This window comes from Lactuca saligna, chromosome 2 (genome assembly GCF_052625555.1).
Source record: "Lactuca saligna cultivar CGN05327 chromosome 2, ASM5262555v1, whole genome shotgun sequence".
NCBI lineage: Eukaryota > Viridiplantae > Streptophyta > Magnoliopsida > Asterales > Asteraceae > Lactuca > Lactuca saligna.
The window spans coordinates 7431352-7444576 of NC_136418.1; the positions used below are offsets into that span (position 1 = coordinate 7431352).

Genomic DNA, 13225 nt, shown 5'->3' on the forward strand with positions numbered 1-13225 from the left:
GGATATAAAGAATGTCGAAAACGGAGCTTGTATGCAAAAGTTACGGAAGTTAGAAGTTAATGGGATTAGGATGCGAGGGGACACGTGGCCGAATCCTGACCTTCGCTTTCTTTCCACGGCTTCGCATAGGATTTCGACACCTGGCATGGGTAAATAATGTATAACTAATATAAGGGGGGTTTCATACAAGATTTTGGTTTCTTTTTTAGTCAATGAGTTGTATAACATCAAAAAATCGACAAATCAAAATCAAACCATTTAAGTATTAATAAATCAAAATCAATTTGGTATGAACCACATTGAATTCTTATTTAAAAATAACTATGAGAATGAAAAACATAATTTACATAATCAAGAACTCTTATTTTAAAATAAGGGAAAATGTCATAAAAACCCTTAGCCATGCAAGTTTTTGTCGATTTTACCCAAAGTCTTATTTTAGATCTATAAATGCCTCAAATTTGTAACTTTTTTTCAATGTTATCCTTAGGGATGAGCAAAAGGACCGAACCGGCCGAAACCGGACCCGACCCGGGAACCGGCTTCGGCAAAAATCAAGAACCGAACCGGCCCGGCGGTTCTACAAGTTCCCGGTTCTTGTCGTGTCTTCAAATATTGAAACCGGTCCATGAAAAATAGCATCATACGGTTCCGGTTTTTGCCGGTTCTACCGGTTTTTCCCTGTTCTACCGGTTCCGGTTATATCGGTTCCGGTACTACCGGTTCCCGGTTCCAAAAATCCACAAAAATAACGTCCCGGTCCCGGCCCGACCGGTTCCATCGGGTTCCGGTTCCGGTTCTGGCCGGTTCCCCGGCCCATATGCTCATCCCTAGTTATCATTTTTGCGAATTTATCTGGTAAAACTGAAAATTTCTATCAAATTTAAAGCTTTTAATGAACGAGAAAACCAAACTTGAGGGCTTTTATGAACCAAAAAAAAAAACCAAACATTTGTGCCAAACGTAAGGGCTTTAATAAGCCAGAGGGTAAATTTAAAAATATATATATAAAAATATAAAAATTACAAACATCCGGTTTTAATGAATTTAAAATCTGCAAAAGGGTAAAACCGACAAAAATTTGAAAACTTAAGGTTTTTATGTCATTACCCCTAAAAATAACAAGATAAGTAGGTAATCTCCCAGCATTTCTGAATTCAACTTTTGCCTCCTTAATCCTTAACCCTTATGACCAATTTATTCTCAAGATTTCCTAAACTAACCCTGGTCCTTAATCTTTATCCATGTATTTGCCATGTAAGACTTCCAAAATCTCATCCTTCCGGTATAAAATATTTACAGCACTTTTGGGTTATGAAATCAATACTAGATGCCATAACTTCTTGGTATAACTAGTGGCATACTAGAAAAATTGTTCGGAAAAAGATGTTTGACTAACGAGCCAAATATTTATAATACTACTACATCTAAAACCCTGTAATCTAGCACAAGAATTCACATAACCATGAATAACACATCTGAAATACATAAACTGAAGGCCCTGATGCATAACAAGAGAAAAAGGTTGCAGACAATAATGACACAATTACAACATGAAAATATATTATTAGTATTGAATACCTGCATAAGATATAAAATATTCAGTTAAAAATATAAAGAATGTCTGGCTTTTGTCCATAAGAAAAAATATACATGACAGATTTTTTTAATGTATTTTAAGAGTTATTATAGCAGAAAACGTCTACTTACCTCTTATTTGATCTTTATAATGGAGTTGATATCTTCCCCTTTTCTATTTCTTTTAGCTTCCGAGTAGCGGAATTGCCCTTGGTGAAAGTCAATATTGTTGGGCATTCCTCAATACTTAAAGTATCCAATAATGGGAATGAAAAATCCTCCTTCCCTAACCAAAACCCCTTAAGACGAGGAAGGCTAGCAAGTGTTACAGTTTTTAGAAAAGGTAATGTGATGTCTTTCCTTTTGTCATCATCATCATCTTCTTCTTCTTCTTCTACAACATCTGCATCCCTGGCGATTACCTCCTCCATATATTTGCAGTTATATATATGTAGCTCTTGGAGTTGCAATAGACTACCAACCATGGAACTAGTAAATACATGTTCTAACCCATGACATTCTCTGATAGTGACTGTTGTTAGGTTTGGGAACTCAAATGTTGTCCACTGATTGGTCTTCCATATATACCTCAGACAATCTAGATACTCTAACTCCACTTGTGTTAGGTTTGGAAGTTTGACAAGAGTAGTAGTTTGTAAGGATTCATCAAAACCATTACTACTATTTGCCCCTGCTTCCAATGCTTCAAATACCTCCTCTACCCCATTACAATGCCTTACATGAACCTTTTCCAGCTTTTGCAGATGTAACAACTCATTGGATGGAATAATCTTCTCAACATCATTAAACATCAAAGATATTTCGATCAAATTATGAAAGGACCAAGGCATCCCTTCTGAAGTAGCAGGGCACGAACTCAGGAATGGGGTCTGCAAGTCCAATAAAGAAAAAGCAAGGGGATTATGTTAAACAAAAACATTTGAAATGTAATATGTTGTAATTTCAACGAAATTGAAGACATTTCATTCATAAATGATGATGATATTTGACTCCAATTAAAAGTTGTCCAATGGGTAACTATTTTTTTATCTCATAAGGTAAGTTGGATTAAGGTTTATTTTGAAAAATGGAAAATTTTGATTCAAGTGACAACATAAACTGATACTGAAACTAGTATTAATGTGTTTAATACTTGTAATTAGCGTCATGATTCCATAATTAGATGGTGTGAAAGAATAATAATTATACCTGATGATATGCAGTAGTTGTGACTTGAAAATTAAGGCCACATTCAAGAGTATGTTTGCCTAAGCTTGAGTGTATGTACTTGAGGTGGGGAGTTGTTGACTCACCAGGTGTGAACACCATCATTTGTGGGCAATCAATGATGGTAACCTTATCCAATGAAGGCCACCAGAACTCATTCTTCCCCAAGAAGAAACCCACCAACTCTGGTAGATGGCATAGTGTAATGGACTTTAGACAAGAAAATACCACAGCCTTCAATACCCTTGTTTGCTCTACATCATATTCCTCCTTCACAATCACTTTCATTGCCTTGCAATCCGCTATTGTTAACTCTTTGAGCTGCATCAGGCTTTCAAGTGCAGAGAATGTGAATATATGTTCCAAACTGCCACAATTGCTGATTTGCAATATCTTTATATTTGGAAACATAATAACGTTATTTAGTCTTGGAATTCCACCATTTCCATCATCACAACAATTGTCATCATTATTGTTGTTCATCCCTTGAGTTTCAAGTACCTCCTCCATCCCATATATGCCAAAGCTTGTATTTATATACTTGCGCTTGGGAACTGTGGACTCACCAGGTGCAAACACCATCATTTCTGGGCAATTCTTGATCATAACCTTATCCAATGAAGGCCACTGAATCTCATTCTTCCCTAAGTAGAAACCCATGAGCTCTTGTAGATTTTCCAGTTCAATGGACTTGAGACGAGGAAAGACCACAACCTCCTTCGAAGATGTCTTTGTTGTTTGCTCTCCATATTCATCTTCTTCCTTCACTATCACTTTCATTGCCTTGCATTTCTCTATCGTTAACTCTTCGAGCTGTCTCAGGCTTCCAAGTGCAGAGAATGTGAATACATGTTCCAGATGACCACAATCTTCAATCTTCAATATCTTTAGATTGGGTAGCATAATAATGTTATTTAGTCTTGGAATTGCTGGTATACAACCATTTCCTTCATCACAACCACTGTCACCATTGTTGTTGTTCATCCCTTGAGTTTCAAATAACTCCTTCATTGAGTTGCACCTGTATATATTCAGCACTTGAACATTTTGCATCTGTCCTGCTGCATAACATGGAATTACACTTGACAATGCATAACACTCCCTTATATTTATCTCTCTGGAGTATTGGCATAACGTCCAAAAAACGCCACCTGCCTGATAAAACTGCAACACATGAAAAATTAGTCTAAAAATTAAACTCCATATACTTAACAGAGACTAATTGTCTATTACCTACATAAACATGTATACATAGACACAACTTTTGTATAAGAAATTCAATTCAAAATTTAGTTTTTATATACTAAATAACACAATTGTTATGATATCTACATCAATTATGTAGTTTTGGTTTTTGTACAATTAATGTTGAAAAGACAACAAATGACATACCACTTTACAACCTAAAATTTTGGAATGCAAAATCAATTAAGTTTAGAAAGCATATGTTTAAATACAACAAGCTTAGAAAAATCTATGTTTTGTACCTAAAATGACGAACCCAATGGTTTTATATTAGTTGGTTGATGATGATATTAGTTTTAGGGAATATTATTACAGATTGTTAAATTCTAGCCTAAAAATATGCCTTTCATTGATACTATGTGTTGTAACACACATCTACAATGCATGGATTTTTGGGTTAGCCAACCAGCCACTCATGCTGATATCAGAAGGAAATATGTGTATTTTCAGTTTTATGTTGCAAATAATGATAGTCCAACATTGTAATGGTAAATTTTTGTTGTTTGTAATGGTTTAAGTCATTTACTTTATAATGAAATTTTCTTTTAAAATTAAAACCGGGTTCACAGTATGAGAAGCGGATCTGTGATTTAAAGAACCGGTGTGTAGACGTTTTAACGACCTGGCCCAACATTCCACGAACCACCAGACTGGTTTTGGGCAATTTAGTCGGGTACCTGCCTTTGCTCACACTTAGTTATTTGTTTAATAAATTTGATTGTTTAAAGATTATAAATATAACGTATTATATGAGGCATAGCATTTATCCTTTACGTGTCTAATATGTTAGTATATTATTAGGGAGGAGGGAGTCATTCCCTCCCAACCTACTGAACCCACTGCCACATCAGCTTTTCTCTTTCATTTTTCTTCATCTTTTTCAACTCATAATACACGGAAACCCTATTTTTTCAACACACTCAACTCACTCAATTAAAAAAAAAATACAAAACAATCAAGGTAAAATCTTAATTAGCAATAGAGTTACCGCCGGTACCACTCCCTCTTCAGCAGGTTGTTTAACTGGTTTCACTAACCCACTTCATCCTCTCTCTTTTCTTTCTCTCTCTCATTTTCTCTTGTACCATGTGTTTTAAGATTTGTACCTTAGTTGTTTAGTATTTTTTTTCTAATTGAGTGGGTTGAGTGTGTTGAGAAAGATAGGATTTTCGTGTGTTGTGGGTTAGGAAAGATGAAGAAAAATAAAAGAGAAAGTTGATGTGACAGTGGGTTCAGTGGGTTGGGAGGGAATGACTCCCTCCTCCCTTATGTAGATTAGAACTTAAATACAAATTCCATTGGAATTGCAGCTATAAAAGAAAAATCTGTCCAAAGTAAACACAAATTGCAAATGAAAAAAATATTTAAGGTGCTTGGTTACAAAAACAACAAAGGGTTCACATAGAATAGCAAACCTAAGTTGGTTAGACATGTGAGCATTATCTAATTAAGTAGAAAAAGAAAGAAAATCGTATCAGTTATCGATATGAATTATGATAACTAACAAATATATTGTAATACTTGTTCAAACCAATGGAACTTTTTATGCCTCATGATAATCCCATTCATGAGTTTGCAGAGTAGGTAATGGGTGAACAATAGAAGTGTAAATCTCTTGTATGTGATTCTGTGATCTTTATATAATATTGAAAAGAAGAAATGGATCTTAAAAATAAAATTAATAAGTTGTCAAATAGGTAAACAAAAAAAAAACATACCTTAGATTGATCAACAAAAGAAGTAGTAGTAGTGGAATTATCAAGAGATATTTCATTGTTCCCACTGTTGGCAGAACCACCACCACCAATACACTTGAGATTTGGAAGTTGATAAAGAGCGAGAGATTCAAGACGAGGGAACAAATTAGTGCTTTTTTCAGAAGATGTAGATGTAAATGTAGTCTTTTCCTCATCTTCATCATCTCTGTTCGAAACAACTTCTTCAATACCATGACACTCTCTTACCTCGACCTTCTTTAGGTTGGAAAGAAGTTTTGCCATGAGAGTTGAAAACAAGTACTTAATGCTTTGGCAATATTGAACATGTATGGTTGTGAGATTACAGAATGGGGATTCTGACTGTTGTTTTTGAAGAATGAAGAATTTATTCCAGTTGCACTTCCATACATGACTCATGCTGTCCATAAAACTTATATCCAATAACTCAAGGTTGGGAAGTAGTGGTTGTTGATTATGGTGAATTGTTATCAATTCTCTACTTGTTGGACTCTCTATCTCAAACACCACCTCCACTCCTTCATACTTTTCCAAAGCAAGTTTACGGAGGTTTTGGAAAGAGTGTGTGAGAGTGAATGGGATTGCAATATCAATCTGCGCACATATATCCCAACAAAAAATGTAATTAGTAACTGATATATAATTCCACATCCATACACGGTTATATCATACGATTTTCATTTTTCAACTTGAAAAAGATTAATTATTTTGATTTTAGGTGGATTTTTAAGGAATATTTGCAAACAAGGAAAAAATCATAGTACAACATTTATAAATGTTAATAAATACAACAAATTTCAGTTTGTAAATTTCAAACTACTAACAAAATGTTTTAAGTTTAATTTAATATTTTATTCATTTGTAAACATTTTTCGAAAATGATTTCATTGCTCCTATTAAATGATGATTTCATTGCCCGAGTCGTCCTAAATTGAGTATACTTCATACATATAAATTTTGTATACTTATCAGTTAACTAATTTCACTATTAATTAATGTCGTGCAGCTATATTTTCCTATAAATATATGCCACCATCATATTTATATAAAAAAGTCATATTACTGACCATTTCGTATTTCTCATGAGGTGCACATGACCATTTCACAAATTCACATTTTCACAAGTCATAGATGCGAAATGGTGAAAGGTGATTTCCGCAGGTGAAAACTACCATTTTGCAGGTGCCAACTACAAACTGGCTTGAACTTTTTTTTAATTAATGGAAATTTCCCAGGTGCCAAAAAAAAATCGCAAATCTATTGATAATTTCGTAGATGGGACCTGCAAAAGAAACTATTGGCTATGTTTGGAAAAGCTCTATATTTTGCTTAAATCTTCCAAATTCTTATGAGGATTAGCCAATCTTGTCTTTTTTCTATAAAAATAATAATGAGTGATATCTTAACTAAAACTAGTTAATAAAAAATTAGTTACGATCTATAACTGACATTGGCTATTTAAACATCTTTAAGCTTATTGTTATAAAATGATATATAATAAAGAAAATCATTTATTGTAGACATTTTAATAAATAAAAAAGGTTGGTTTACATTTATCAATGACCAGTTTTTAATTATATTATGCATTTATTGCAACATTAGTTCAAAAAATGGTGTAGCTAAATGGTTGATAACTTTCCAGGTGGCATTCCCGAATTTAGTCATTCATCCACTTTTTATTCAAAAAGCAGGAGCTTAATCCTTCATTAAGTAAGCAAGTGAAATTGAAAGCCATACCTGCTCTTGCTCTTGGCTACTCTCTACCAATTCATTCTCTCTCCTCTTTTCTCCACAATCTTGTATCCGAATCTCCATAAGTGCCCCCATATCAAAATTGGTGCTGGTAGGTGTGAATACATTTCTAAACCTCTTGCATTTGTTAATGATAATGCTTTCAACACCTTGAAAGCCACTGATGAGGAGACTAGAGTTATCCGCACCTTTTATCCTCCACACCTCACTTAGCTTCCCTAAGTTCTGCAATTGGATGATTCTCAAGCTGCTATTGTTGATGCCTTCTCCAATTTGACCAATAGAATCCAACTCAATGTTGAATAACACTTCAATGGAACCACAAAATATCACCTGAAGCTCTTCAAGGTGATGTATCAATGGCATAGGATTGCACGGGAATAGATTCACAAGATTATCACAACTGCTTACTTTAATCACTCTCAACGTAGAAACATCAACTTCCTGACTCATCCCTAATTCACAAGGCCATATCTCTTTCAAATCCTTCATATAACTAATATCAAGTTTCTCCAAATTAGGGATTACAACCTGCGAAATAATCACCCATTAATAACCCCATCCAAACAAAAATAAATTATACAATATATTTTGAAACGGTTAATTGAAAAGATTGTATTGTATTAACATAAAACACATTTACCTCTTTATTCAACAAACTAGATGATTCAACATCTTTTTCAGGATATATGCTTGTGAAACCTGGAATGCCATTAAGTTTCAACTCTGTGAGTTGTGGTAGATTAATTATGTGCACATTACCACACAAACCCAACAGATTTGGTAGCCCACACAATGATAAAAACTTCAGCTTTGGGAATGTAATTGTCACTTCTCCTCTACCCTCTGTATGTATGAGTTCTTCCATATTATCGCATTCGTAAACTTGAAGATGCTCAAGCTTTGACAAAGTGTTTGCAACATCAAGTGTGAAAAGGTATCTCAACTCTACACACTCAGAAATGATAAGGACTCTTAAATTGTCGAAGGAAGAGGATTTAGGAAGATGTGCCGACTTTACCTCAACATCTTCAAGATCATTCATATCTCCTACACTTAAATAAAGGACATCTGTTTTCTCAAACAACTCATTAAGTCTGGATTCAAGAACTTCAGTTCTGTTGGTGACCAACCGCAACGTGTTTTCAAAAGAGTGAAAGATCTTACCGAAATCTCCCTTAAAATAACATCCCACTGAGATCTTGAATCGTTCAAGATTCTCAAATGACATATTCTTTGGTTGAGCATTGTTTTTGAAGAACTCAAATTCTAATGCAGAAAGGGTTTTTGAACGCTCTGCCATTTCATTGCAGTTTTCATCAGTGAAGCTAATGGCCTTTTGATATCGACCACCAACTCTCATATAAAGCTCTTCAAGTTTGACCAATTTCTTTAGGACACCATTATCTATACGAAGACCATCACACTCTGTCAAATCTAGTACCCTTAGCTCCTTCAAATTTCCGATTGTGGAAGGTAACCACTCAATGCCAGAATTAGCAAAGCTGAGCACTTCCAGATTCAACAGATTTCCAATAGAAGAGCAATCAAACATCAATGAGCATTGATGAAGATGAAGCACACGAAGGTTGGTGGAGCATTGAGGTGATGTTGGAAGCAAGGGATAGTTCATGTGATCATACGATATAACCTGAAGCTTCTTCATTTCTCCATAAAAGTCTTGAGGAAACTTCAAAGACTTATCTCCATGCATAAGTTTCAAAATCAAGAGATTTGGAAACTTTACGACTCTAGGAAAATCGGACATGCCCTTGCATATTAATGAAATTCTTTTGCAAGATGAGGCACTCATATCATTTTCAGGCCACCCTAACATACCACCATTACCATGATTGACAATCAACGAATGCTCGAATCTATTAAACGTATCCAAAACAAAAGCACGAACCAAATCATGCATCTTGATGCAGTGAACATCATCACTTTCAATCAATAAATTTGAATCCTTGAGCAGCTCGATGTAGGCATTCAACCTGTGTCTTGCTTCTCCTATAGTATACACTCCATTAAATACTCTCAAGCCCCATCCATACCTCACCAATTCCTCAGTAGGAATATCAAAGTCTTCAGGAAACAATCCACAAAGCAAAAAAATGGATTGAGCTTCTTCGTTTTGGAGATTGTCGTAGCTCATTTGAAAAACAACATGTGCAATTGTCTCAATGTCATGATGCTCTATACGAGAAAGTGCATCCTTCCATACATCCTTGTTTCTACTTTTAAGAGTATTGGCTATGGTTTTGATGGCAATGGGTAGACCACCACACTTTCTTACAATAGCTTTTCCAATCTTATCAAGGTGGGGATCAGAAACTTTTACAAATTGATAAAACAAACTTTGTGCTTCTTCTTCTGTTAAGAATTTCACGTCGAAAATCAAATTAGCTTCAACTCCCATTTTTGCACAAACATCTTTGTTTTCCGAGGTCAACAAGACCTTGAAATCGACACCTTGATTCGGAAAAGGACTTAAACCAATATCTTCCATATCAACAGATTGCCATACATCATCCAGTATTATGAGGAACCTATTCTTACCTCCATCTGATTTCGCCTGAAACCCTTCATGAAGTTTATCGGCTCTTTCTGATTCATTGCTTTCTATTAGCTTCATATCCAGGTAATCTGCTACAGCATCCTGGATGGAAATGAGATCCATATTTTCCTTTATAACCACCAAAACAATATAATGAAACGTCCTCTTTTCTTTAATAATCTTTTTCAGCCTCTTCATCATCGTGGTCTTCCCCACTCCACCCATCCCACATAAGGCTACCATGTGGGATGTGTGGTTGGATCCAAGTGCTTCAAGTGCTTTCCTAAAAGTGTGTTCTCTTGACTCGAAGTCATTGTAATCACTTGATGGTGTAGAGGTGGATGCCTTTGTGGAACCATTTCTCCCTAAAGGAACTGAATCATCAGTCCATTCTATCCGAGAGAGTTGTTTCATGGCATGATCGATCTCCTGAGTTATCTCCAAGGCTTTCACTGCGAGCATGTACCTATTACATAGATTGAACCAATTGCAATTATCGTTAAGAACACATTCCACTTTTCTGTTGATTGTTTGAACATCTTCCAACCAACGGTTGACATGGTTTGGAGCCTCAAAACATTTTTCTACGTTTTGATTCTTCCGCTCTTCAACAATGTCTTTTGCAGCATTCAACTCCGTCATTGCAGTAAGCATATCCCCTACATATTGTGTATAGAAAATCAGAAGGCAAAGGTGTTCTTTCACAGGAGCGATGAGACACTGAGCAAACGGGTTGCTAAAGATGCCAGTAAGACACTCCATTGCTCGATATTATGTCTTGTGTTAGCACCTACATAATATGGTATACAGCAATTTGATAAAGGAAATTTGATGAAAATCTTTAATCTAACCAATACATGCATGATGCATCCTAGATTCATTTCATTGAGTAAGCTTGTATTACCTTTGGCACATAGACCACCTGCGATCTCATAATCTAATACACAATGTTTTGACAATTTTAAAGAAGATGATAGTAAATTAGTAATAGAAAACATCAATGTCACTAGCAACCAATTATGCCATACTTTTTTGCTTCAATTTAGTTTCCACTCACACACTCTGAACCTTTAATTTTGCTTCAATTTACTCATTTGCTTCAATTTAGTCTGTGCTCTCGATGCACAAACCCCTGAAACCAGAAAATCCCCAAAATCTAAAGAAGATGAAGAGCAGAAGCTTCTGTTCTCTCAAAAAAAAGGACCAAAACACATCTATGGCGACCCCATCGTCATCATCCATGTGGGATTCGTTTGATTTTGTATGGGTTTGACTATGGTCAGTTCATGCCCCAAACAAGTATCTTTTACTATTTTACTATTTGAATGGTAAAGAAGGCCCATATGAGATTTTATATCGACATCTTTTTCATTTTTTTTAAACGAGTTAAGCAAATTGAATATTCTATTCATAAAAGTCTATATTTTTAGTCAAAAGCCGACATGTTTTTATATCTTTTTTTAATCTATTGTCTATTGGTGAATAAAAATCTATATAAACAATGGAATCCCACTTTATAAAAATATATGTTTTTATATATGGAATCCCACTTTATAAACAATGGATCGAATTGAGACCCAAAGATGTAGGGATGAGCAAAAACCGAACCGAAAACCGAAAAACCAAAAAAAACCGACATAACCGAAACCGAAAAAGCGAAAGCAAAGCAATAACCGACGGTTTGGATTTCAATTTTACAAAAACCGAAAAATAATGGTTTGGTTTGGTTTTGACGTATAAAACCACCCATAAAAACCGAATCGACCCACATATATATTATTTATATTATGATTTAAACTTTAGACTTTATCTATTTAATACTTTATGTTTATTTTCAATAAACTGTTGATGGTGTTAATCTTTGATCTTTTGAACACTTTTATGCTTTTATAATACTAGAATTCGTACTCTTAATTTTAATATATTTAAAGTAGATACAATACTATTTATCGCAACGTATTTTCACTAGGTTTAAACCCAAAAACTAGAGATAAAAAACAGGAGCTTATAAAACCCACGGTTGAAAACCGAAAACCCAACCCGGAAAACCGAAAAACTGACCCATGCAAAAACCGAACCTATATGGGTTTAAAAACCGAAAAACCGACTTTCTACGGTTTGTTTTGGTTTTAGCCAAAATCCGACCAAAACCGACCCATGCTCATCCCTACAAAGATGGCTGATGCCTAATGTTTTATTATTGATTGGAAGTTTATTTACAATGAAAGAGATGAAACTACTAAAGGAAAATAACTAGTCTAAAATATAAACCAAACAAAAAAAGCTACGTCGATCAGAAATATATGCTAACAAATGGAACCCAGAGGATCAATCAAGTCTATATATTCACAATCAGAGAGTAAAATTAAATGTAAAAACGCAAATATAAACCATCTAGATTTGAATAAATATGAGCATGTAGTGAGCTTGGATGGTTAGAAAATAGTTGAAATCAACATATTCTTGATTATTAGCATTAATTCATTCGAAGTTGATACACTAACAAGTAAAAAGCAATAATTCCTGTTTTAGCTATATGTTTTTCTTATGAGAACAACAAATATAATAATATCAAAAGATATTTACTTATCAATCTTTTTAAGAACACATACAGATACATATGAAAACATGGCTATTAAAAGGTAAAACAAAAATCAAAGGTGAATGGGCATAGTAGATTTTAACATCCTCTTATAGCCTTGCTTTCCAGGTTTATCTTAGAAAACACTCACATGTTTATTTTCTTCACCGATTGTTCTTAAACAAAACAAATATTTTAAAAATCAGAGGAAGAAAAGTGAATTATTTTAAATTTGCAAGTGCAGTTGGACTAACGAAACCATCAAGCAAGCAGTACAATAACATGTATATATGATTGTGAATGAATAAATAAAACATAATACCTGTGTGTGTGATTTGTCTTTTGAGCTTTTTGCAGCGATAAGAGTTCAAAATTTTAAGGAATAGAACTCTGAATCGTGAAAAAAAAAATGCCAAAAATGTCCAGATATACAAGAATCTTTTGTGAGGGGAAGGGTATGATTGTAATTATGGGATGTTCCATGACCAATACTTTCTTTAGAGGGTTAAATGTCCATTATTTTGATGTGACCAATTACTCTTTTTGGGA

General features: G+C 34.5%; 1 protein-coding gene across 2 annotated transcripts; it reads right to left on the bottom strand.

The window, feature by feature from the left end:
- Nucleotides 1–1484: 1484 nt before the first annotated feature.
- LOC145030638 (uncharacterized) lies at nt 1485–13112 on the bottom strand. Of its 2 annotated transcripts, XM_078979022.1 has the most exons (7): nt 12999–13112; nt 8182–10885; nt 7524–8069; nt 5769–6380; nt 2788–3969; nt 1711–2468; nt 1485–1581 (listed from the first exon to the last, which is right to left on the bottom strand). In XM_078979022.1, the coding sequence occupies exons 2-6, from the start codon at nt 10855–10857 to the stop codon at nt 1725–1727; spliced, it is 5760 nt and encodes a 1919-aa protein (XP_078835148.1). In that variant the 5' UTR covers nt 10858–10885; nt 12999–13112; the 3' UTR covers nt 1485–1581; nt 1711–1724. The 2 variants fall into 2 exon arrangements, with proteins under 2 accessions (XP_078835148.1, XP_078835147.1); XM_078979021.1 differs by having other exon boundaries at nt 1485–2468.
- Nucleotides 13113–13225: the final 113 nt, after the last annotated feature.

Excerpts from the sequence above, each read along its gene's own strand:
- LOC145030638 (XM_078979022.1), bottom strand. The coding sequence starts at position 10,857 with ATGGAGTGTCTTACTGGCATCTTTAGCAACCCGTTTGCTCAGTGTCTC. Across the intron at positions 8,070-8,181 it reads CTAGTTTGTTGAATAAAGAG|GTTGTAATCCCTAATTTGGA; the intron begins GTAAATGTGTTT and ends ATTATTTCGCAG. Across the intron at positions 2,469-2,787 it reads CAACTACTGCATATCATCAG|ACCCCATTCCTGAGTTCGTG; the intron begins GTATAATTATTA and ends TTGGACTTGCAG.